Source organism: Capra hircus, chromosome 4 (genome assembly GCF_001704415.2).
Source record: "Capra hircus breed San Clemente chromosome 4, ASM170441v1, whole genome shotgun sequence".
NCBI classification, from domain to species: Eukaryota; Metazoa; Chordata; class Mammalia; order Artiodactyla; family Bovidae; genus Capra; species Capra hircus.
The window spans coordinates 25123116-25150799 of NC_030811.1; the positions used below are offsets into that span (position 1 = coordinate 25123116).

The following is a 27684-nucleotide window of genomic DNA, read 5'->3' on the forward strand; positions in this document are numbered from 1 at the left end:
AAGAGAAAAAAAAAAATAAGGAAAAGAATTTCAAGGAACTGTGAGAAAACTACAAAAGCTATAATATATGCATCATAGCAATAAGAGAAGGAGAAAAAAAGTGGAAGAAATATATGAAGTGATAATAACTGGAAAATTCCCAAAATTAATGACAAGAAACTACAGATCCAGAAGGTTCAGACACAACCAGGATATATGCAAAAAAATCTACACAGAGGCATTATCATATTCAAACTGTAGAAAATAAAATAAAAAGAAAATCTGAGCGTAATCAATGGGAAAACTCCTTACCTACATAAGAACAAGCATAAGAATGGTGTCAGGTTTCTTACCAGAAACCATACAATCCAGAAAGTGTAGAATGAAATACTTAGAAGCATTGAAAGAAGAAAAAAACTACCAACCTAAAATTCTGTATGCAGTGAAACAGAAACAAATGAAATCTCTTAAATGTGACGGAAAAATAAAACTTCCCAGATGGCGCTAGTGGTAAAGAACCTGCCTGCCAATGAAGGAGACATGAACAAAGTGAGCTGGATCCCCAGGTGGGGAAGATCCCCTGGAGGAAGGATGGCAACTCACTCCAGGATCGCCTGGAGAAGCCCACGGACAGAGGAGCCTGGCGGGCAACGGTCCACAGCACAGCAAAGGGTCGGACTGACTGAAGTGACTTAGCACATATGCACACAAAACAAACACTGAGAAAACCTACCGCCACGAGGATCTGCCTTGCATTAATGCTAAGTAATTTCTCTGAAGGAAAATAATATAGGTCAGATACCTGGATCAACACAAAGAAGGACAGAAAAGGACTATAAGACGCTAACATAAAAAACCTGTATTTTCTTATTCCTAACTGAGTGATAGATATCTAGTTCAAAGAAACAGAAGCAGTAATGTATGGGGTGATTAGAGCATACAGAAAAGCAAAATGAATGAGAGCACTGTTACAAGGGAGGGAGGAATTAGAAATATTTTGGTATTAATATAAGGTACTTGAACTACCCATGAAGCATCATTATTGTTGTTCAGTAACTCAGTAGTGTCTGACTCTGCACAGGCTCCTCTGCCAGGGGTTTTCCAGGCAAGAATACTGAAGAGGGTTGCCATTTCCTTCTCCAGCAGCTCTTCCCAGACTAGAGATCAAACCCATATCTTCTGTATTAGCAGGCACATTATTTACCACTGAGCCACCAGGAAAGCCCATGTCATTTAAAGCTGGATTAAATTAGTTGTAAATATAGCAATGCAAACTCTGACAAGCACTAAAAACATATTTAAAAGAAGTATAATTGACATGCTAAGTGGAGAGAAAATAAAAGCATATTCAATGTTCATTTCAAATCAGAGAAGGCAGAGAAAAAAGAAAAAGAAGACTAAAGAACAAGTGCAAAGAATAGAAAATAATAATCAATAATCAATTTAAATGTGAATGATCTTAATCAAATAATTAGAAGATAGAGACTGTCAGAGTGGACTAAAGAACAAGATCTGAATATACTGCCTGTAAGAAACCCTATGGGCTTACCTGGTGGCACAATGGTAAAGAATCTGCCTACCAATGCAGGAGGTGCAAGAGATGCAGGTTTGATCCCTGGGTCAGGAAGATTCCCTGCAGTAGGAAATGGCAACCCACTCCAGTATTCTTGCCTGGAAAATTCCATGGACAAAGGAGCCTGGCAGACTACAGTCCATGGGGTCAGAAAGAGTCGAACACGCATGCACAAGAAACACACCGTAAAGACAAAGGTTGTGAAAAGTAAAGAAATAGAGAAAGATAAACCATGCTTTCAAAAGGAAGCTGACGCTATATTTCTATCGGCAGAAGATTTAAGAACAATGAAAAGCATCAGGGATAGATAAAGAAGGGCATTACATAATGAAAAGTGTCAAATTCTCCAAAAAGATGTAGCAATCTTTAAGATATCTGTACTCCCTTCCCCCCAAAAAAATGTCAAAATACTTGAGGGAAAAACTGACATAATTACAGGGGAAAAAAAGACAAATCCAGTATTATAATTGAAGACATCAACATCTCTCTATCAGTAACTGACAGATCCAGGAGGCAGAAACTCAGCAAGAATACAGTTGAACTGAACAGCACCATCAATCAACTGGATCTAATTAACATTTACAGAGTATTTTATCCAACACAGCAGAATACACATTCTCCTCAAGCTCACATTGGGATATTGACCAAGATACACCATAAAATACATATTAATAAGTGTAGAAGAACAGAAAATTATTCAAAGTATGCTCTCAGGCCACAATGGAATTAAAACTTAATTACACTTAATCAGTAGAATTAATTTAATCAGTAACAGAAAGAGAGGTGGACAATCCCAAAATATTTAGGGTAAACAATACTCTTCTAAATACAAAGGTCAAGTCTCAACATAAATTTAAAATTGTATTGAATTAAATGAAAATAAAACATCAAACTCTGGGCGACAAGCCAAAGCGAAACAGTGACTATAGTACTGAATGCACACGTCAGAAGATGGATCTAAAACCAATGGCCAAAGCTTCCACTTCCGGAAACTAGAGAAAGAAGAGCAATTTAAGTATAAAGCAAACAGAGAAGATAAACAGTAAAAAGCAAAAATCCATGAAACTGAAAACAGGAAATGAAAAAGAGAAAAAAAATCAACAAAACTAAAAGCTGGCTATTTGAAAAAACCATAACATTGACAACTTTCTAGCTAAAGCAATCAAGAAAAAAAAAAACAGAGAAATACAAATTTCCAATATCAGATATGAAAGAAAGCTCATCATTACTGATCACTTGGATATTAAAAAGTTAATAAAATAAATATTATACACTACTCTATTTCTACAACATTGTAAGAGATGAAATGGACCAATTCCTTAAAAGGCACAAACTACCAATATTCAAGGAGAAATGTGTTAGTCGCTCAGTCCTATCTGACTCTTTGTGACCAGGGACTGTAGCCTGCCAAGCTCCTCTGTCCATGGAATTCTCCAGGCAAGAATACTGATGTGGGTAGCCATTTCCTTCTCCAGCGGATTTTCACGACCCAGGGATCAAACTCAGGTCTCCTGTATTGCAGGCAGATTCTTTACCATCTGAGCCACCAGAGAAGCTCCCCAAGGAGAAACATCTTCTGAATAAGCTGATAGCTATTAATGAAATTAAATCAATAACTAATAATCCTCCAAAAATGAAAGCAACAGGCCCAGATGGTTTCACTGGTGAATTCTAACAGATATTTAAAGACAGTAATGATATTACTTCTCTGAAATTTCTTCCAGAAACTAAAAACAAAGTGAAAACTTCCTAACTCTTTGTATGAGGCCAGCATTATTCAAATACCAAAACCAGATAATGACATTACAAGAAAGAAAAATTCCAGCCCATCTTATGAATACAGATACAAAAATTCTCAACAAAATATCAGCAAATCAAATCTAACAATGTGTAAAACTAATTACATACTACAATCAAATGGCATTTATTCCACATATGCAAGAGTAGTTCAACATTCAAATATCAATTAATGAAATTCATCATACCAACAAGCAAAAGAAGTAAGAGTCATCTATCAATAGCTGCAGCAGAAAGCACTTCACGAAATCCAACATGCATTCACAATGAAAAGTCTCAGCAAACAAGTAGAAAGGACATTCATCAAATTGATAAAGAACACCTCAAAACACCTATAGCTATTTAAAAAAAAAAAAACAAAACACCTGTAGCTAACATAAAGTAAGAAGTTGTATGCTTCTCCTTAACAACAGGAACAAAGCATTCCTATTCAACATCATACTGGCTCCTCCATGCACGGGATTCTCCAGGCAAGAGTACTGGAGTGGGTTGCCATTTCCTTCTCCAGGGGGTCTTCCTAACCCAGGGAACGAACCCGGGTCTCCTGCACTGCAGGCAGACGCTTTACTGTCTGAGCCACCAGGGAAGTCCTACTGGAAGTTCTAGCTAACGCAATAAAACTAAAGAAGGAAATACAAGGTACACAGATTGACAAAAAAGAAAATCCCAAAGAATCAACAACAATTAAAAAAAAAAACCTCCTAGAACTAACACACAATTACAGCAAGGTTGCAGGACAGAAAGTCAATACACAAAAGTCAACTGCTTTCCTACATCCTAGCAATAAACTGGAATTTAAAAGTAAAACCACACCTGCAAGCCACAACTACTAAGCCTGTGTGCTGCAACTCCTGAAGCCTGTGTGCCTGGAGCCTGTGCTCTGCAGCAGGGGAGGCCTCCAGTGAGGAGTCTGCGCACTGCACCAGAGTCCTGCTCGCCACAACTAAAGAAGGCCTGCAGAGAGCAATGAAGACCCAGCGCAGCCAGAAATAAACATGTAAATTTTAAAATGAAATAAAAGTAAAACCACAATACCATTTACATCAGCACTTAAAAAACAAAATACTTATAGACTAAGCCATATATATATATATATAAGATTTATATAAGGAAATCTATAACCTCTAATGAAAGAATTCAAAGAAAACCTAAATAATTAAGAGATATTCTATGTTCATGGATATAGGCCTCAATATTGTTAAGATACTAGTTTTTCCCAACTTGATCTGTACACGGAACCCAATTTCAAACAAATCCCAGCAAACTATTTTGTGGATATTAACAAACTGATTCTAAAATTCATGTGGAAAGACAAAAGACCCAGGGTAGCCAACACAACACTAAAGAAATACAAAGTTGAGGAATAACATTACCTGCCTTCAAGACTCACTCACTTATAGTAAGAAAGACAGTATGGTAATGGTGAAAGAGATACAGGTCAATGGAAAAGAACAGAGTTCAGAAATAAAACCAATCAAATAATCAATTTTGACAAAAGTGTAAAGACAATTCAATGGAGAAAAGATAATCCTTTCAACAAAAGGTGCTGTAACAACAAAAAAAAAAAGACGACCACACACTTTTCACAAAACTTAACTCAAAATTAATCTCAGACCTAAATGTGAAACACAAAACTATAAAACCCCTATGAGATATTATAGGCGAAAAACATGTGGCCTGGGTTTGACAATGACTTTAAACATCAAAAGCAGATCCATTAAAGAAAAAAACTGATTTAAGTTGGACTTTATTAAAATTAAAAACTTCTGCTCTGCAAGACACTGTTAAGAGAAATAAACAGGCCACTGATGGGAAGAAAATATTTGCAAAACACATATGATAAAGGTCTGTATCCAAAATCTACAAAAGAACTCTTAAAATTCAAAAATAAGAAAACAACCCACCCAATTTAAAAACAGACAAAAGATGTGAATACACATTTGTTTAAGGATGAAAACTAAACAAATGAAAAGATGTCAACATCACATATCATTCAGTTTAGCTCAGCCGTGTCCAACTCTTCGCGACCCCATGGACTGCAGCACACCAGGCTTCCCTGTCCTTCACCAATACCTGAAGAGCGCTCAAACTCATGTCCATTGAGTTGGTGATGCCATGTAACCATCTCATCCTCTGTCGTCCCCTTCTCCTCCTGCCTTCAATCTTTCCCAGCATCAGGGTCTTTTCCAGTGAGTCAGCTCTTCACATCAGGTGGCCAAAGTATTGGAGATTCAGCATCAGTACCTTCCAATGAATGTTCAGGGTTGACTTCTTTTAGGATTGACTGGTTTGATCTCCCTGCTGTCCAAGGGACTCTCAAGAATCTTCTCTGGCACCACAATTCGAAAGCATCAATTTTTTGGCGCTCAGTCTTCTTTATGGTCCAACTCTCACATCCATACATGACTACTAAAAAAACCATAGCTTTGACTAGATGGACCGTTGTCAGCAAAGTAATGTCTCTGCTGTTTAATATGCTGTCTAAGTTGGTCATAGTTTTTCTTCCAAGGAGCAAGCATCTTTTAATTTCATGGCTGCAGTCACCATCTGCAGTGATCTTGGAGCCCAAGAAAATAAAGTCCCTCACTGTTTCCATTGTTGCCCCATCTATTTGCTACGAAGTGATGGGACCAGATGTCATGATACTAGTTTTCTGAATGTTGAGTTTTAAGCCAGCTTTTTCACTCTCCTCTTTCACTTTCATCAAGAGGCTCTTTAGTTCTTCGCTTTCTGCCAAAGGGTGGTGTCATTTGCGTATCTGAGGTTGTTGATATTTCACATATTCAGTTCAGTTCAGTTGCTCAGTCGTGTCCAACTCTTTGCGACCCCGTGAATCGCAGCACGCCAGGCCTCCCTGTCCATCACCATCTCCCGGAGTTCACCCAAACCCACGTCCATCGAGTCAGTGATGCCATCCAGCCATCTCATCCTCTGTCGTCCCTTTTTCCTCCTGCCCCCAATCCCTCCCAGCATCAGAGTCTTTTCCAATGAGTCAACTCTTCGTATGAGGTGGCCAAAGTACTGGAGTTTCAGCTTTAGCATCATTCCTTCCAAAGAACACCCAGGACTGATCTCCTTTAGAATGGACTGGTTGGATCTCCTTGCAGTCCATGGGACTCTCAGGAGAATTACAAATTAAAACAATAATGAGTTATCATTACACACGTATTAGGATGGCTCAAATGAAAAAAAGCTGATAGTGCCAAAGAGAACTGAGGATTCAATTCCCACAGCTGGTGGAAATACCATTGGCAGTGTGATCATATTTTCCCATACAATCCAGCAATCACACTGCTAGGTATTTACCCAAATAAGCTTAAAAACTAATGTCTAAGCCAAATCTTCACATGAATGATTATAGCAGCTTTTGCTCATAACTGCCGAAACTTGAAAGCAATCAATATATGTCCTTCAATAGTTGAAAGGATAAACAACCCATGGTATATCCATACAATGGAGTATATTATTCATAAGTAAAAAGAAATGAGCTATCAAGCCATGAAGAGAAATGAAGGAATCTTAAATGAATGCTGCTAACCTTTAAAAATTATATGAAAACTTGGAAAAGACAAAAAACTTTATACAGTAATAAGATCAGTTTGCCATAGGTTTGGTGGGAGAAGGGAAGGGATGAACAGGTGAAGCACAAAGGCTTTTTAAGAGGGGGTGAAACTATTCTGTGTGGTTCTATACAGGTGGATATACAACATCATACATTTGGCAAAACCTATGGCACTCTATAACATCAAGAGTAAACCTTAACTCATGCATGCATGCACGCTCAGTCACTTCAGTCATGTCCGACTCTGCGACCCTCTGCGCTGTAGCCCGCCAAGATCCTCTGTCCATGGGATTTTCCCAGCAAGAGAACTGGGAGTCAGTTGCCATTTCGTCCTCCAGGGGATCTTCCCAACCCAGGGATGGAACCAACATCTCTTATGTCTCCTGCATTGGCAGGCGGGTTCTTTACCACTATCGCCACCTGGGAAGTCCCTAACGCATGCAAGTTTAAAAAATTAGGAAGTTAGAGGCTTTCACAAAAAAAATGCAAACTGTGACAAGAGAATCTAACTGTATCACAAATGTATGAAACAACCCAACTGAAGGTAATGGGGAAAAGGCACTGACTTAAGTAACTATGTAAATAAATGAAAGAACTATATAAGACTAAAGGCAGAAGGGACTGTACTTGAGTATTGTACTCTAGTTAATAAAGTTGATTTCTGCAAGATACAGATAAACAGTTCTGATACTGCTATACATGTATACTGGAACTGAACAATTAAGATGCTTGGCAAATGGTTAGAGCCAGGTTTCTAACTACTGGAGTGGAATGTACAGATCAGCAAGGGGAGGAATCTGGAATTATCCATGTGGTAATGGATTAGAGTAGACAGTATGGGTAGGAACCAATGTTTAATATAATTACTAATGGTTACATATAGAAATATTTACAGGTATGTGCCTATACACAGGTTACTATACATCAACTTATTTCTTCACTTTGTCAGCTGAGAGTTACTAAAATAAACAACACCCCAGAAGCAAGGAGCATACCTTACATCCAAATCTTAGTTTCTGATACCATTTTCCAATAAAAGGAACTAGGGCTCCATGAAGAAATGGGTCAGGAAATACATGAGTCTGGAGCATCTTGTGGTGCCAGAAAGTAAAGTAGAGTTTAAAAAAAAAAAAAAATCTGTTGATGAGGGTTATGTCCAAAGGGCACAGGAGCCAAATAAAAAAGCTTCAAATAGCCAAATCTGGAACAATTTGAACAACAAACTAATGTTAGATTATAACCCAAAGAACAAAGTAAGTACATATTAAGTACAAAGTGATATAAATTATTGAATAAATTAATAAATGGCCAGAGAGTAATCTCCCATGCAGAATTCTGAATAAATTATGTAGAAAAGCTACCCTAAAGGAGGAAAGCATAATTCCCCACTGTATGTGTGGGCGGTACAGTGGGGTGCATGTAGTAATTTCCTCCCAAAGACTACTGTGTGGAAAAAAGAAAAAGAAATAACTTTACAGTAGAGAAATCTGACAAACACTATCTCAACCAGGTTATTCAAAGTCAAAATCAACAGTGAAAAATCATGATAATAGTATGTGCATAAAGTGATGAAAATGGAACTTTACCTCTTTGCTTTTTCTTCCAAAACACCATAACTCATCTTAATCATGAGAAGAAAAAAAAAAAAAATCACACAAACTCCAAGAGAGGGGCCCTGCAATATACCTGACCAGTCCTCCTCAAACTATAAAAGTCATCAAAAACAAAGAAAGTCTGAGAAATTGTCCAGTCAAGCTTAGGAGACATGACAATTAAATACAATCCTGTATGAGATCTTGGAACAGAGAAAGAATGTTAGGTAAAAACTAAGGAAATTTGAAGATTACAGTAATAATTATGTATCAATGCTGGATCATTAACTATAATAAATCAATATAATATGTAATTTGGGCTTCCCTGGTGGCTCAGACAGTAAAGAATCCGCCTATAATGTGGGAGACCTGGGTTCGATCCCTGGGTTGGGAAGATCCACTGGAGGAGGGTATGGCAACCCACTCCAGTATTCTTGCCTGGAGAATTCTATGGACAGAGAAGCCTGGCGGGCTTGCAGTCCACTGGGTCACAAAGAGTCGGACACGACTGAGTGACTAAGTACAATATGTAATTTAATGTTAGTTATATGATTAATAATGGTAAAAAATGCTGGGAAGTATATTTGTACCCTGTACTATCTATCTGCTTCATATTCCTGTAAATCTAAAACTGCTCCCAAAAATAAAGTCTATAATTTACTTAAAAAAAAAAAGGCAAAGCAATGACAACATACATATTAGAAAGAAAAATAAAAAACTACTTGTTTGCAGACAAGATTACATACTAGAAAACACCAAAGACTCAATAGAAAAAAACACTATTAATTTAGTTTTTAAATATATATATCAAATTAAAATACAAAAAGTTTCAAAAGCCTTGAAACTTAAAAGCAAAAAGCAACTAGAACATATAATGGGAAAAAATCCACTTACAACAGCAATAAAATAAAATACTAGGCATAAACTTAAAAATGTATGAAAATTTTTTAAAATCCTAAAAGGCACATATGGGTGCTTCATGGTAAAAAATCCACCTGCCAGGGCAAGAGACGTGGGCTCAATCCCTGGCTCCAGATGATCCCTTGGAGGAGAAAATGGCAACCCACTTCAGTATTCTTGCCTGGAAAATCCCATGGACAGAGGAGCCTGGTGAGCTACAGTTCATAGGGTTGCAAAGAGTCAGATTCAACCAAGCAACTGAACATGCAAAAGGCATATAAAGTAAGCCTAAAACAAACTTGAAGGGCATACTGTGTCCTCATGGAGAAGGACTCATCATCATAAAGATGTCAATTCTCTCTACATTAATTTATAGTTTAATTACACTCAAAAATAAGAACAAGTTTTTTCCTGAAACTAGATAATAAATAAAGGTGACACATACAGTTCAATATTAAAAAAAATTTTTTAATGGGCAGAAGATCTAAACAGACATTTCTCCAAAGACAACATACAGATGGCCAAAAAGCACATGAAAAGATGCTCAACATCACTAATTATTAGAGAAATGCAAACCAAAACTATAAGGAGGTGGGACCTCACACAGATCAGAATAGCCACCATCATAAAGTCTACAAACAACAAATGCTGGAGATGGTGTGGAGAAAAGGGAACCCTCCAACACTGATGGTGGGAATGTAAACTGGTACAACCATTAGAGAAAAAAGTACGGAGGTGCCTTAAAAAACTGAAAACAGAGAACTACCATATGATCCAGAAATCCCACTCCTGGGCATATACCCACAGAAAACCATAATTTGAAAAGATACATGCACCCCTATGTTCACTGCAGCACAATTTACAACAGCCAAGACATGTTTGTGCACACGGACTCAGTAGTGTCACCTCTGTGACCCCATGGACTGTAGCCTGCCAAGCTCTTTCATCCATGGGATTTCCAGGCAAGAATACTGAAGTGGGTTGCCATTTCCTCCTCCAAGGGATCTTCCCAATGCAGGGATGGAACCCGATGTCTCGAACACAAGACATCTTGTGTCTCCTGTGTTGACAGGCATGTTCTTTACCAGCTGAGCCACCGGGGACACCAAGACATGAAAGCAACCTAAACAAAGTCACAAAGTATTAAAAAGCAAAGGCATAGCCTTGCTGACAAAGGACTGTATAATCAAAGCAATAGTACTTCCAGTAGTCATGTACAGACTTAAGAGCTGGACCATAAAGAAGGCTGAGTATGGAAGAATTGATGCTTTTGAACTGTAGTGCTGAAGAAGACTCTTGAGAGTTCCTTGGACTGCAAAGAGATTAAACCAGTCAATCCTAAAGGAAATCAACTCTGAAATTTGCTGGAAGGACTACTGATGCTGAAGCTCCAATACTTTGGCCACCTGATGCTAAGAGCCAACTCACTGGAAGAGACCCTGATGCTGGAAAAGACAGAAGGCAAAAGGAGAAGGGGGCAGCAGAGGATGAAATGATTAGATAGCGAACCAATCCAACACCAATTCACTAATTTGAACAAACCTCAGGAGATAATGAAGGATAGGGAAGCCTGGCGTGCTTGGGGTCGCAAAGAATCTGACATGACTTAGTGATTGAATAATAAATATATAAAATAGATAACTAATAAGAAGCTGCTATAGCACAGGCAACTCTACTCAGTACTCTGTAGTGGCCTATAATGGGAAAAGAATTAAAAAAACAAAAAAGAGTGGATATATGTATATGTATGACTGATTCACTTTGCTGTACACCTGAAATGAACACAACATTGTAAATAACTACATTCCAATAAATTTTTTTTTAATATAACTCAGGTGATACAATTCACAGTTAATAAGGTTTATATAAAAATTAAGCCAGTCTCAAAACCCTGAAAAAAAAAGATCACCAAGGGAAGACCTTACTGATGTTAAAGCAGATATGACAGGGTCGGGGGTGAAGGGTGGGGGTGAGGCAGGTCATGAAGTCTCTGTGATTAAAACAGTGGAGGATTTTATATGCAAATAGACATTTTGGAACAAAAGAGAAATTTATCAAAATAAAAATTCAGAAAAGTCAATAAATGATCAAGGTAGCACCACAAGTCAGTAGGGAAAATATGAAATTCCTAAGTGACAAATAACTGGACAGTCATTTAGAAACAATATGATTAGATTTGTATCTCATTCTGCATACAGGTTAAATTTCAAATGGATAAGAAAACAAAATACAAAAACATGTAAGTACTAAGAAAAAAACACATGCAACTCCATTACAACCTGACACTGAGAACATCCCTATCTATAATTCAAAAGCCAGAAGAAATAAAATAAAACCTGACAATTCAACTAAGAAGAAACACAACTTTCAGAAAGGAAAAAATGAAACTTTCCTTATTTGTAGATGGCATGATCTGTCACATGGAAAATCCCAAGGAATTTACCGAAAACAAACGACCAACAAAAAAAACTTCCTAGAACTTAAGTGAGTTCAGCAATGTCACAGGATACAAGATAAACACACAGCAGTCAACTGCATTTCTACAGTCTAACAATAAACAAGTGGAACCCGAAATTAAAAGCACAAAACTATTTACAATGGTTTCAAAGGAAATAAATATAAATATCACAAAACATGTAAGGAACCTCTCTGCCCTAAAAATTATAAAATGCTAATGAAAGAATTAAAAGCAACCTAAATAAATGGAAAGATATATGGTATTTATGGATTGAAAGACTCAACATAGTAAAGATAACATAAGAAAAAAACAACAGAATTATAAAATTATATAAATTACAATCCCATAAATCAAATCTAAATTGGAAACAGCAGTATGAACTCAAGATACTTTTTTTTTTTTCCTTAAAAAAAAAAAATTCCTAGCTATGTCCCTAAAACAGTCTAAAAGAAATGACAATCCAGTAACAAATGTTTCTAGTTCCCAACTGTGAACTCTAAGCACCATTCCCTCATCAGGGTATGATAAACAAAGGACACTTTGCCATACTGAAAAGCAAGAAAACAAAGATTAATGAGACTGTGTCACAGGAACACAGGAGTGGCCAACCTGAAGGGGCTCCCATTTGCCAAGGATGGACCAATGTGGCACCAAAAAGAATAACTACAGAAATTTTTAAAAACACAATGAATACATAAAAATCTAAGGTTCATAAATGCTTAAAAAAAAAATCAGACACCTGGAGGTATTATATCAACTCATTACTCTGAAAACTGGTCATTAAAAGGAATTAAGCATTTATCTTGCTTTTCCAATAAAACTATTTCAGAGCATTAGGGAGAACTGTATGCAAAAATTCAGGTAGTAAATATGAAAGGAATGTAAGAATCAGAAAAATCCGATACTGATAACCATTGTTAGAATAAGCTACTTCACTAAAGTTATCACTGGAGATTAAAACCATTAACGAAAGGTGGATGGAAAACTACAATAAAGGGACCAAGCTATCACCCCCAGAATTTATGTCTCTGAAAGTGATACAAGGTACACAGGTCTTTCCATATAACTTCTAGTTTACACAAAAGTATGACAGAGGAATTAGTCAAATGTTACCACAAAGAAGCAACTGGACAAATTCAGAAAGTAGGAGCTTTTTCAGGATAAATGACAGATTTCTTCAACAAATCAATGGATTAAAAAAAAAAGGTAGGAGACTAGTCAGAATAGTTAAAATTACTCTTGAAAATAATTTTAAAAAGCTGTAACAACAAATACAAAGTGTTTGGATCCTGATTTAGATAAACTATAAGAAGGCATTTTTTAACAAACAGAAAACTGAATTATAGGCCAGGTATCAGACATTACTAAAGAACTACTGCTAAATCCATTAAGTAAAATAACAGCAGGTTCCCAGGTGGCTCATGGGGTAAACAATCTGCCTACCAATGCAGGAGAAAAGGGTTTGATCTCTGAGTTGGGAACCCTCCTGGGAGGAGGAAATGGCAACCCACTCCAGTATTCTTGCCTGGAAAATCCCATGGACAGAGGAGTCTGGAAGCTATAGTCCATGGGGTCGCAAAAAGTTGGACAGGACGGAGCACAAAATAACGGCATGGTGGTTTTAATAATTTAAAAAAAAAAAATTGCCTCTAGCAGGTAAATCCAAAGATGACTCCAAAGGAGCCCTTGTTCAGTCCCTAGTAACTTGCATCTAACCAACAGAATACACAGCAAAAGTAATGAGGTATCATTTCTGGGACTAGGCTACAGAAAAGTGTGACTTTCATCTGTTAGCACACTCTTCCCACTTTCTCCACACCATGCTGTGGAGGCCCACATGGCAATAAAGAGAGGACGGCCTCTGGCCAACAGTTCTCAAGAAAATGAAATCTGCTGAAAAAAAATCACACAGGAGCTTGGGAGCAGATTCTTCCCCACTCAAGAAAACCGATGAAACCCCAGCTCTGCTCAACACTTTGACTTAGTAGCCACATAAAAAACATGAAACAGAGGGTTCATATAAGCTATTCCTGAAATCTTGATCCTATAAACTATGAAATAATAAATACTGTTTGAAGCTGCTAAATTCATGCCAATTTGTTAGGAAGCAATCAATAACTAACACAATGTCCTCTGGCTGTGAAGCAGATAAATGAGAGAAATGGGGTTAATGCAAAGTTTTTTTAACGATTAGTGAAAATTAGTCTGATGGGCACTGAATGAGGGGTAACAATAGGAACCGAGTGGTTGATAACATAGGAAAGAAGAGTCAACTGATGAATAAAATAAAAATCGGGTCTAAAGTATAAGAAAAAAAACTAAAATGATCTCTCCCATTTTGATAGATAAAAAGATGGAGAAAATGACAGATCAAGTTTCATAGCACTTAAGTGTAACTTGAACATATAACAATTTCACTTTCATTGACAAAAAATTTATGCTAAATCTAAATAAAACTTAAATTGTCTCACATTGTTCATATGCTCTTATCAAATCATGTAGACAATATGACTGAATTTACAAAGATGTGAATTCTAAACTCAGCTCCAATGCTTACTTCATAAATGACTGTTATACTCTTATTGGCCTCAGTGTATATATGTAAATCAACACCTACAGTACACTTCAAAGAGTCACTGTTGAGAATTATAGGAAGTCAATGGTCTAGTAACTGGTAGGTCATCTGCTTACCATTACCCAGAGCAAAACTCAACTCTGTTTATTATTACCAAGCACTTGAAAATGTCTGATATAAAGTAGTTATCTCAAAGCACACTGGGAACATTTACCTACCTACACAGTCTACACAAAGAAATGCAGCAACCATGGGGAAAAGAGAATGGTAATGAAATAAAGAAACATTCCTATATAGAAGAACAGTAAGATAGGAAACTCTGGCTAGCCAAAAAATCAACTTGGAAAGCTAGTATATGTGATGTCCCCTCTAAAACAAAAAAACAAACAAAAACTGCTGAGACATTCATATAAAAAATAGTTCTCATTTGCTGAGTATCTCAGAAGGCTGAGTCATCAATCTTTTCTGAAATTAAACATTTAGCCCCTTCAGAATATATTTCAAAGCTAAGAAGGGTCTCTTTCTACCAAAAGCAAAGACTGTTAAAGTTGGACATGATCTGGGAAAGCTCTGAAAGTGAAAGTCACTCAGTCTTGTCCTACTCTTTCCATGGAATTCTCTAGGCCAGAATACTGGAGTGGGTAGCCTTTCCCTTCTCCAGGGGAATCTTCCCAACCCAGGGACCGAACCCAGGTCTCTTTACCAACTGAGCTACCAGGGAAGCCGTGGGAAAGGTTTAATGCTGCTTAATACGTACACTCTGCAAATCTCAGACAAAATAACTATATATCCAAAGGAATTATAAATATTTAAAATAAAGTGTTTTCAAGCACCCTCAAAGGTTTCACTTATATGTAAATAATTTTATGGAAATAATCACTATCATCTTTGGATTCCTCAAAATATCTTTTTTGGGCAACAATTTAGCTTGAGTTATTATATGTGTCATGGGTTGGGAGGGGCTACATTTATTTAAAAAAAACTATTCTGTAATACTCCACGCTATCCTGTGCAAAAAAGACCTTAAACATCTGATCCTCTTGGTTTTTATGAAAACAAAAGACTGGAGAAACTAAAGACGCCAAATTACCAATTAATTAATGACAGAACTGGGATTAGAACCCAAATCTATTCTTGTTCACCGTTCTCTCTGTACTACACTATTCCCCTTTTCTTCGTGTTTTCCTTTGTATTGGATATAACTTTCTTCCCAGCTTAATGTAATAATTTAAACTGTACTAATGGCGAGAGGTCAAAGGATACTAACTAACCCAAATCTGTTTTGGGGGAATTCTCCTCTTATCCTCCTAACAGGTTATCTTTGAGCAAGGCCTAAATCCTACAGCACAGCATTTTTTTCTCTGTTGCTCAGAGAGATTCCACAGGATCTAAGTTTTTAAAAATATTTTTAAATATTTTAAACTAATCTTAATACTATTAAAAATGAAAAAATATTCTAGACCAAACATTACTACAATGGATACCATGCTCCACAGCAACTTGTTTATCTTATTTTTGTGCAAAGTTCTGAGTAAATTTCTTTGGACACCTCTGTATCTCTTCGAACTTTTCAAAGTACGTCACTTTGAAATATAGCTGCAATCGTATGCCAGTCTTAAATTCAGTTCTACATATATCTGTTCATGTAAAATTCATAAATAAATTCACAATCATAATGTAATTAATAACTGAACAAGGTTCAGAACTGTTTGGTTCTAATACTCTCCTCAAAGACTAAGGAGATGTCACATAAACAGATCACTATAGCACAGAATTTGAATGAGTGCTTTTTCTGACTTTTTAAATTATTATATGGAATTTGCGTAGCTTGATGACACTAACCTTGAAAACAAGTTTATTACAAGTGATAAGCAACATTCCTCATTTAACTTTCAGACAACCCACACTTTTGTATCTTACATGCTTAGACCTCTCAGATTTTCCTTTACCAAATTCAGAATGTTTATCAGTTGATCCAACCAATAGTCCAAGCGACTGGACCAACATGCCAACATGCCCCACATGCCAGCCAGTGTTTGTTTCCAAAGCACTGCCTTCTTCGTAGTTCAGAGTCCATTTTTACAACTTTTGAAATATTTTATTGCATTTCTACTATTATAAGAATGGAAAATGAAAACACAGAAGCCTACTAGTAACATTACTTCAACTGAAACAATAATGGGCATCATAAGGTGTTGCAAATGAAGAAAACTTCAGACACTAAGCAGACTTAACTAGCTTAAGTATAAACAAAACACTGAGAAAAATGGTTAATAGATAACATCAAAAGCTAAAGAATAGGTGGGCCGATTATGGATGTATTCACTCTCACTTCTAACTCACCCTTCTTGTCTTTTCTTGGAAATTGACTTGGGCTCTTTCAGCATTTTTTCCTTTGGCAGCTGGCACAATGTCGTTTTGTCAGTAGAGAGAGGCAGGAGAGTCATCTCTGCATACAGTGGCTGTCTTTGCTTCTTCCCTAATGAACCGAGGGTTGTTTTGCTTCCTAGCTCAGGTGCGCTTCTCCAGCTCTCAGTTCCTATAGTAGAGACGCTTCTCTAGCATCCGCTCCTAGAGCACATGCAGTCCCCCCAAAGCCCAGCTGACACGTGCATGCGACCAGCTTCCCTAGCACCAAGTTTCTACTCCAGAATAATATAATATTTGTGGGTATTTTTTTTGTTTAGCCTCGTCACATTCAGCAGGCCTTTTCAAACTAAAGAATAGCCTGAACCTTTACTGAGCTCAGAAAATTTTTCCTCTTTCTTAAAAAACTTCTCTATTTTTTCTGGTATCATTCTGGACTTACCAGGCAGAAGGTGATGGGCTGTTACATTAGGTTGTAGGCTTTCCTGGTGGCTCAGACGGTAATGAATCAGCCTACAATGCAGGAGACCTGGGTTTGATCCCTGGCTCAGGAAGATTCCTTGGAAAAGGAAATGTCTACCCACTCCAGTATTCCTGCCTGGAGAACTCCATGGACAGAGGAGCCTGGTAGGCTATAGTCCTTGGGATCGCAAAGAGTCAGATACAATTGATAAAATAACACTTTGACTTTGCATAAAAAGATCCCACAAGGAATAAAAGCTGAAATCCACTCTGAGTCCCACTTAGTAGTCCTGCATCCTGATCAAAAAGCATCACTTTCCCACTAAGCCATGTATTGTGAAAATGAGAAAATGGACTTTCTGGATCAAGGCTAACCTGCATGTCTCAAATTTTAACTGTTTTCCTTATCTTTTTCTTTAAGTTCCAGGCTTAAAATCACTTGCTGTGTGTATGCCTGTAACTACAAAACAAAAAACAACAACAAAAAAGATGTGTATGTACAGAACTATAGAAAAATTGTCATTTATGTAGGAGCTTCATTACAAATCTTAGTATCTTGGGCCAAGGTCCAAAAGAAAAGATTGTTTCGTGATTTGGGGGCTCAAAAATTTTTAAAGCTCCCTAAGTAATCTGATTTCTGTGTTGACTATCTGGTGATGTCCATGTGTAGAGTCTTCTCTTGTGCTGTTGGAAGAGGGTGTTTGCTATGACCAGTGCGTTTTCTTGGCAAAACTCTATTAGCCTTTGCCCCGCTTCATTCCGTACTCCAAGGCCAAATTTGCCTGCTACTCCAGGTGTTACTTGACTTCCAGAGATCAAATTGCTAACATCCGCTGGATCATTGAAAAAGCAAGAGAGTTTCAGAAAAACATCTATTTCTGCTTTATTGACTATGCCAAAGCCTCTGACTGTGTGGATCACAATAAACTGTGGAAAATTCTGAAAGAGATGGGAATACCAGACCACCTGACCTGCCTCTTGAGAAACGTATGCAGGTCAGGAAGCAACAGTTAGAACTGGACATGGAACAACAGACTGGTTACAAACAGGAAAAGGAGTGTGTCAAGGCTGTATATTGTCACCCTGCTTATTTAACTTCTATGCAGAGTACATCATGAGAAACGCTGGGCTGGTGGAACCACAAGCTGAAATCAAGACTGCCGGGAGAAATATCAATAACCTCAGATATGCAGAGGACACCACCTTTATGGCAGAAAGTGAAGAAGAACTAAAGAGCCTCTTGATGAAAGTGAAAGAGGAGAGTGAACAAGTTGGCTTAAAGCTCAACAATCAGAAAACTAAGATCATGGCATCTGGTCCCATCACTTCATGGCAAACAGATGGCAAAACAGCAGCAACAGCGGCTGACTTTACTTTTTTGGGCTCCAAAATCACTGCAGATGGTGACTGCAGCCATGAAATTAAAAGACACTTACTCCTTGGAAGGGAAGTTATGACCAACCTAGCTAGACAGCATATTAAAAAGCAGAGATATTACTTTGTTCAACAAAGGTCCGTCTAGTCAAGGCTGTGGTTTTACCAGTGGTCATGGATGGATGTGAGAGTTGGACTGTGAAGAAAAATGAATGCTGAAGAATTGATGCTTTTGAACTATGGTGTTGGAGAAGACTCTTGAGAGTCCCTTGGACTGCAAGGAGATTCAACCAGTCCGTCTTAAAGGAGATCAGTCCAGGGTGTTCATTGGAAGGACTGATGTTGAAGCTGAAACTCCAATACTTTGGCCACCCGATGCGAAGGGCTGACTCATTTGAAAAAACCCTGATGCTGGGAAAGATTCAGGGCAGGAGGACAAGGGGATGACAGAGAATGAGATGGTCGGATGGCATCAGTGACTCAATGGACATGGATTTAGGTGGACTCCAGGAGTTGATGATGGACAGGGAGGCCTGGCATGCTGCGGTTCATGGGGTCACAAAGAGTTGGACACAACTGAGCGACTGAATTGAACAGTCAAAATTTTATGTTATTCATGCTTTTCTGTAAGCTTTCCCTACAGAATTTTAACTAATGTATTATAATATTCTACTGTACTGCAGGGTCGTTTATAATCACTCTCTATGACTTTTCTGGGGGGGGGAGTATAAATTAAACTTTTTTAGTTTTGGTCAAATTTTCAAAATTTCTTCTTATAAATACAGTATACACCAAATTAATATAAATATAATATGCACACTGACAGATAAGATTAAATGTGGGGTAAAATGGTATTAAAAATGATTTTCAAAGATACTATGAGCAGTATTTTTCCATTTTTTTACAAGTAATTCATGTACATACAGGTAAGTATCACTATCAGAATAAAGTGAAATTCAGCATCAAGTCTATTTTGTAGATGTATGTGCTGAAAATTTCACTTACACAAATACATGGAAACAGAAGGAATTTCTGCTAGTACTGTTAATTTTTTGACTACCTTCAGAATTATATGTCAAAAATCACATGATGAGCTATCATTAAAAATTACTGTTTATGATCTACCAACAAACAGGTTGATTTAGATCTTCTTTTTATTTTGTTTAAAAAGAAAGAATTGAGAGCCACCTATTTTACAACTAGACTTTTTTTTTTGTCATTCACCTTCTCAACTTCAACACTAACTTTTACGACAGTCCTTTGTTTGGCACTCTGAAGATTCTTCCATTCTATGGAATAGATGAGAAGCATGCCTCTTTTGCAATTGAGAAATAGGATATGGGACAGCTAGAAGTCTTCAAAGTTCAGGCAAATCACCTGGGTTTCTTGCTAAAAACGCAGATTATGACTCAGTAGGTCTGGGGTGGGTCTGAGATTCTGCGTTTCTAACAGTTCAGTTCAGTTCAGTTGCTCAGTCATGTTTGACTCTTTGCGACCCCATGAATCGCAGCACGCCAGGCCCCCCTGTCCATCACCATCTCCCAGAGTTCACTCAGACTCACGTCCATCGAGACAGTGATGCCATCCAGCCATCTCATCTTCTGTCGTCCCCTTCTCCTCCTGCCCCCAATCCCTCCCATCATCAGTCTTTTCCAATGAGTCAACTCTTCGCATGAGGTGGCCAAAGTACTGGAGTTTCAGCTTTAGCATCAGTCCTTCCAAAAAACAAGCACCTAGTAAAGGCAATGTGGCTGGGAAGTGGGCCACACTTTTTAGTAGCAAGAGCCTAAACCACAGGCAGGTTCTCAGGCTTGTCAATTTTTAGGAGAGAACAGACAATAATAATAAAACTCAGAAAACGGAATCCTTCAAACTATTTTTGCCAACGTACCCCCTGGAAAGTCTACATGTACTCCCAGGAATAAGCATGCCCCAGTCTGAAGACTGCTACTCACAATCAGTTACTCAAAATCAATGAAATCAGCTATTCAAAATCAATGAAAATTACTGGCTTTTAAGAGTGCTTTAAAATTTTTTTTAGTTTTACTGAAATATAACTAATTTTCAATGTTGTGTTTAATTTCTGCTGTACAGCATGGTGACTCAGTCATACATGTATTTCTTTTCATATTCTTTTCCATTATCATTTTTCACAGGATATTAAATATATAGTTCCCTGTGCTACACAGTAGGATCTTGTTGTTAATCAGGTGTTTAAATTTTTAAATATTAAACCACTGACTTTAGTCACATCACTTTTCTACCTAATTATTTGATGACACCACATTTTCAAAAAAATAAAATGCAAACTCACCAACAAGGAAATGGGCTTCCCAGGTGGTGCTAATAGTAAAGAATCCACCCACCAAGGCAGAAGATACGATACAGTCCCACAAACCTCTATTTTTTAAAAAATGTATTATTTATTTAAATACAATTTAAAACTCTGGGCAATGTCCAAAGAACAGACATTAAAAAATAAAAATCAACACAAGTACTACATCCCAAGATAATCACTGTTAAGACTTCAGTTAATTTGTTTGCAGCCTTTTCTATATGACTAAGCACACAAATATGTATGTATGTTTAAAGATAAATTGGAGCAAACCATTTGAAAAGGCTTTTTAAATCTGTTTTTTTATATGCCATTATACCTGAAAGATTTTCTCTATAAATTAAAAAATATTCTAAAACTTACTTTTTAATGGCAGCCAAACAGTCCATCATAATCTCAAAAAAATTATTCTATTAAATCAAGTAAATCTCAGGACAACATCCCTCTATCAATAATATTAGATATTTGCTAGAGGATTAATTTGCAATCCATACATTATATTTTAGATAAATATAAACATAATCACTGCCCAAAATGCCATGGAAAAGCAGGTTAGAATGCCCATAAAAAATTCAAAATATCTTACTAAGTTTCCTTGAAAAAACTGTTAGGTAGTTAGAATAGGGAAAAGGGAGTCCAAAATGGCGGTGGCTGTGCCCACAAAAACAGAACAAAGGAAGGTCCCAGGACCGGAGTGAGGACCTCAGGCAGAACAAACAGCACCCCTGGCTGGCCCGATTTACACAGGGCAGGCCCAGGGGGAGGAGAAAAACATAAAAAGAGGCGCCAAAGGGCCGGGGGTCTCTCTCTCTCTCCTCTTCGTGTCTTTTGGGTCGTCATGCCCTCAGGCCTCGAGGATGTAGTTTCCTTCATTTTCTAAATAAAACTGAGCTGTAACACTGGTCCATCCGAGAGCTGTAACACTGGCCAGTCCGAGGGTTGTAATGCTGGTCCATCGCTTCCAATTTTTGTTGTGACGAGACAGAACCCAGGAAATTACACACTCCCCCGACAGAATGAAATACAATTTAGAGTTTTGTTTTTATTATACCTAAATTTCTGCATAGAGAGAGGAAAGCTTCTTAAATGCATTATGTGATAAGTGAATGCTTATGTCTTCCAATATGCAAAATCATAAAGGAAGTATAAATAAATAGAGGAGTTCACTGAAAAGTAATGGATAGGATAAATGTTAGCTATTTGGTAGGGAATATAAGCCAGTGACTTTGGAATACTATCAGAAAAGCTTCCTTCAGTGTACAGTATCTTTTGTAACTGATACATGAAACAAACCTGAATAAGAACAAAGACTGACTTAACACCTTTTAAAATGGTGAATCTGGAGGGAAATGTGGGCAAGGATACCAGTCCATGTGTGTAATATATGGAAGAAGCACCTGACCAATGACCCAGCCTGTATCAAGTGCCCTGTACACTATCTGGGCTAAGCCTACCTCCAAGCATCTTTCTGGCTCTAATACGCTACACTAACTCCACAAGCTCCAAATGTTTACCTAATTTCCCAAAGAGCAATTCCTAAATACACACAAGGGTAAATATAAATCCTGCATTCAAAGAATTTAAAGCATGCTTAAGTAAATTGTATCTGTACACAAAGGAAGTCACAGCTCGTTTACCTCTTTCAGGAAGTCTCCCCTCAAGCCCATGTAAACAACAGAGCTTCATTCTCTGAATCTCACTTCTGATTTCTGTAACATTTACTGCTTTTGTCATTCATCTGAACTCAGATGAACTTTTTTGCGACCTTCTACTGCACTATTGAATGTATATATAGTTCATCACCAGAAATAAATAATATTAAATTAAATGATAAATAAATACTCTCTTATAACTTCAAAGAGGCCTAGTTGTTACTCAGGAGTTAGAGGCACCTAATAATTTGTTTGTTCCAATAATATTTACTGGAAGGAATGATGCTGAAGCTGAAACTCCAATATTTTGGCCACCTGATGCAAAGAACTGACTCATCTGAAAAGACCCTGATGCTGAGAAAGATTGAGGGCAGGAGAAGGGAATGAAACAGGATAAGATGGTTGGATGGCATCACCAACTCGATGGACAGGAGTCTGAGTAAACTCCGGGGTTGGTGATAGACAGGGAAGCCTGGCGTGCTGCAGTCCACGGGGGTCACAAAGAGTCAGACACGACTGAGCAACTGAACTGAACTGAATAATCTGTTTATGACACAGACAGCCAAAAATGTGAAGAGCCATAATTGTGATTCAAATACCACAATGTAGCAACAACAATAAAAAACACAAAGTCTTCTTTAACCTGTCACCCAAAGTAGCATTTGAGGTTGGAGAAAATGGAGATGGTGATAGATTTCAAAGACTTAACTTTTATATTTTGATATGTGAACTTTACAATCACCTGAAATTTGAAAAGAAATTATTCTGTCAAACTTGACATCATTTTCAGCTCTTTTAAAATTTATGCCTCAGTTTGTTTAAGAATTCATAAAAAAGTTTCATAAATATCTCCCATTCAGTATTTTACACGTTAACAAACTATACAAACTTTAGGGGAAAAAATACTGATTTTCAATTAATATCCCCACCATGAACTACTTACCAAAGTATGTGTAAGAATGTACACTGATAAGTAGGTAAGTAACTTAAAAGACGAAGACATGGAGCCAATCCACACACATGCATTCTGAACAAAAATAAAAGAAGATAAAGGACTAGATCAACTGTGACAGAAAGTTCTTAGATTAACAGACTTGAAGTCAAGCAATTTGCTGTCTAATTCCAGATGGTCATTCTCCTTACTGGGCTTCAACTCATATGCACTAATCAGTCTGACAAAATTTCAATAACAACAACAAAAAATCAACCAACGATAGCCTGGCAGTTCCTTAAACAGTTAAACACAGAATTACCATATGACCAAAAAATTCTACTCATAGGCATTTACCCAAATAAAAACATAAAACCACACAAAACACTTGCACACAAATTTTTACAGCATCATTATTCATAAAAGCCAAAACAGCGGATACAACCTAAATGTCTATCTACTTATGAATGGATAAAAATGCTGTATATCCATACAATAGAATATTACCTGTCATAAAAAGAATGTAGTACTGATACATCCTACATGCTACAACATTAATGAAACTTGAAAACAATATGCTAAGTGAAAGAAGCCAATTACAAAGAATACATATTATATAACTTTATATAAAAGGTCCACAATCTACAGAGACAGGCAAATCTATACAGAAAGTAAATTAGTGGTTGCTTAAGGATAAGAAAGTAAGCAGGTCATAACAAAGGGTATAGTTTTCTTTTTGAGATTATGAAAATGTTCTAAAATTGACTGCAGTGATGTTATACATATCTCTGAACTACTAAAAGCCACTGAATTGTACTTTTTAAGTAGCTGAATGCATGGGATGCAAATTACCAATCCCAAAACATTGTTAAGTCAACTAACTTTTTATGTTACTTTTTATATTTCATATTGAATACTTATATTCAAGGAATTGGAGGAAATTAATTTTAGGAAATTTTTAGGAAATTATCCTAAAATTAATCAAAATATTCATAATATAGTCTAAAACTATTAAAAGCTATTAGCCAAATCAGGCTCTGTAATAAACTATGCTTTAAAGTCCTCAAGGTCTCATTGGAAAAACTGCCTATAAGAATTTTAAATAACCTTAACGATAAAAAATTCTTAAAATACCAAGATAGATAAGAAGCTTTCTTTTCCAAGTCCTTCAAAACTCAACATCTTCAGCCCAAGATAATCAATTTCACTTAAAACATTCTCTGAAATTGCTAAAAATTATGAAAAACATGAAAATTTATAGCACAGATTTAAAGCTTATCATTAAAACTAATTATTTAATATTTTTAACATAGCCAGTATATGACTCCATGTAGTCCCAGAATAAAACTCTATTAAAAGAAGAAAAGTAGTCAAGGTGCTTAGTTAATTAATTCATCCATGCACTTAATAAACACTATGCTGGACTACTGGCTCAGCTGGTTAAGAATCCGTCTGCAGTGTAGGAGACCTGGGTTTGATCCCTGGCTTGGGAAGATCCCCTGGAGAAGGGAAAGGCTACCTTCAGTATTCTGGTCTGGAGAATTCCATGGACTGTATGGGGTCCCAAAGAGTTGGACACGACTGAGTGACTTTCACTCACTCACTCTTGCTGGACTACAATGATGGCAGGGGGCGAAATTTCACAGTCCTTATGGAGCTTGTGGTCTAACTGGGGGACAGCTATAAATCAAATAATTATACAAATAAATCCATAACTATAAACTGTATGAAGTGATATACGAGAAGGGTATATATCTGTAAGAACACATTTAACTACAGGGGCAGAGAAGGGTGCAGAGTTCTTTGGTGGGACGGGATCAGTCATATATTCCTATGAGAGTGACATTCCAGCTGATAGCTGAATAATAAGTATGAGTTAGGTTTTGGGACTCTTTTGATCACACTATTTAAAAGGGAAGAAAGGGGACAATGAAAGGAAGGGGAAAGGAGACATATTCAAGGATGCTTAAAATAATTTTAAGTTTCTATTTATCCAAAACAATATGCCCTAACAACAAATACGTTGTTGCCATTGTTGTTGTTTAGTCGCTCAGTGGAGTCCAATTCTTTTGCCACCCCATGGACTTGTAGCCCACCAGGCTTCTCAGTTCATGGGGACTTCCCAGGCAAGAATACTGAAATGGGTTGCCATTTCCTTCTCCAGGAGATCTTCCTGACCCAGAGATGAAACCTGTATCTCTTGCATTGGCAGGTGAGTGCTTATTTTTCTTATTTATTTACTTTAATTGATAGACCATTATAATATTGTCATGGTTTCTGCCATACATCAGCATGAATCAGCCACAGGTATACACATGTCCCCTCCATCCTGAACCCCCTCCCATCTCCCTCACCACCCTGCCCCTCCAGGTTGTCACAGAGCACGGGCTGTGGGTGCCTAGTAGGTGGATCCTTTACCACTGAGGTGATAACCATAATAAATACCAGTCAGCTGGAAGAAGTGTGAGGATATTTTTAAAGTCTTAAATACTAACAATATTTACAACTCAAAAAATTTACATTGGACCCAAGATCTTTCTTTTAAACGATGCTTTCACATAAATATTCCCATGAAAGTTCTAAAAAAATAAAGAGATAAATAATACAAAAATCATATTTTAGGAAAGGAAAATAACTATAACTATATACTATGAAGCAAGGCAAAGGCTATCAGAGTTTTGCCAAGAGAACACAAGGTCATAACAAACATCCTCTGCCAACAACACAAGAGATGTCTCTACACACGGACATCACCAGATGGTCAATACCAAAATCATTGATCATATTCTTCACAACCAAAGATGGAAAAGCTTTATACATTCAGCAAAGACAAGACCTGAAGCTGACGGTGACTCGGATCATGCTCATTACTGCAAAATTCAGGCTTACACTGAAGAAAGACCATTTGGGTATGACCTAAATCAAACCCCTTATGATTACACAGTGGAAGTGATGAATAGATTCGTGGGATTGAAGCTAGTAGACAGAGTGCCTGAAGATCTATGGACAGAGGTTCATAACACCAGAGGTGGTGACCAAAACCCCCCAAAAAGAAATGCGAGAAGATAAAATGGTTGTCTGAGGCAGCCTTACAAATAACTGAAAAAAGAAGAGAAGCAAAATGCAAAGGAGAAAAAAAGATATACTCAACAGAATGCAGAGTTTCAGAGAACAGCAAGAACAGATAAGACAGCCTCCTTAAGTGAACAATGCAAAGAAACAGAGGAAAACAATAGAATGGGGAAGACTAGAGATCTCTTCAAGAAAACTGGAGATACCAAGGGAACAGTTCATGCAAAGATGGGCACAACAAAGGACAGAAATGGTATGGACATAACAGAAGCAGAACAGATTAAGAGGAGGTGACAAGAATACACAGAACTATACAAAAAAAGGTCTTCGTGAACCAGATAACCACAATGCTATGGTCACTCATCTAGAGGTAGACATGCAGGAGTGTGAAGTCAAGTGGGTCTTAGGAGACATTACTATGAAAAAACTAGTGGAGGTGATGGAATTCCAGCTGAGCTATTTCAAATCCTAAAAGATGATGCTGTTAAAGTGCTGCATTCAATACATCAGCAAATTTCATAAAGTCAGCAGCAGCCACGGGACTGGAAAAGGTCAGTTTTCATTCCAATCCCAAAGAAAAGTAATGCCATGGAATGTTCAAACTACCATACAACTGCATTCATTTCACATGCTAGCAAGGTAATGCTCAAAACCCTTCAAGCTAGGCTTCAATAGTACCTAAACTGAGAACTCCAGATGTACAAGCTAGATTTAGGAAAGGCCGAGGAACCAGAGATCAAGTTGTCAATGTTGGCTGGATCATGGAGAGTGCTAAGTAATTCTAGAAAAACATCTACTTCTGCTTCACTGACTATGTTAAAGTCTTTGATTGTGTGGATCACAACAAGCTGTGGAAAATTCTTGAAGAGAAGGGAGTACCAGACCACCTTACTTGTCTCCTGAAAAACCTGTATGCAGGTCAAGAAGCAACAGTTAGAACTGGACATGGAACAATGGACTGGTTTCAAATTGGGAAAGAAGTATATCAAGACTGTATATTGTCATTCTGCTTACATGCCGAGTACATCATGTGAAATGCCAGGCTAGATGAATCA

At 37.3% G+C, this 27684-nt stretch overlaps 1 protein-coding gene across 4 annotated transcripts in view; it reads right to left on the reverse strand.

Annotated features, from left to right (window-relative positions):
• Positions 1–27684, reverse strand: part of MKLN1 (muskelin 1) — a 379727-nt gene that overhangs the window by 171488 nt on the left and 180555 nt on the right. Inside the window, exon 1 of one of the 4 annotated variants that reach the window (XM_018046918.1) lies at positions 23570–23667. The exons of the other annotated variants lie outside the window; for them this stretch is intronic. Coding sequence (XP_017902407.1) covers positions 23570–23652 — 83 coding nt within the window. The 5' untranslated portion in view covers positions 23653–23667. Of the gene's footprint in view, positions 1–23569; positions 23668–27684 lie in introns of those variants that run through there. 4 annotated transcript variants of the gene reach the window in all.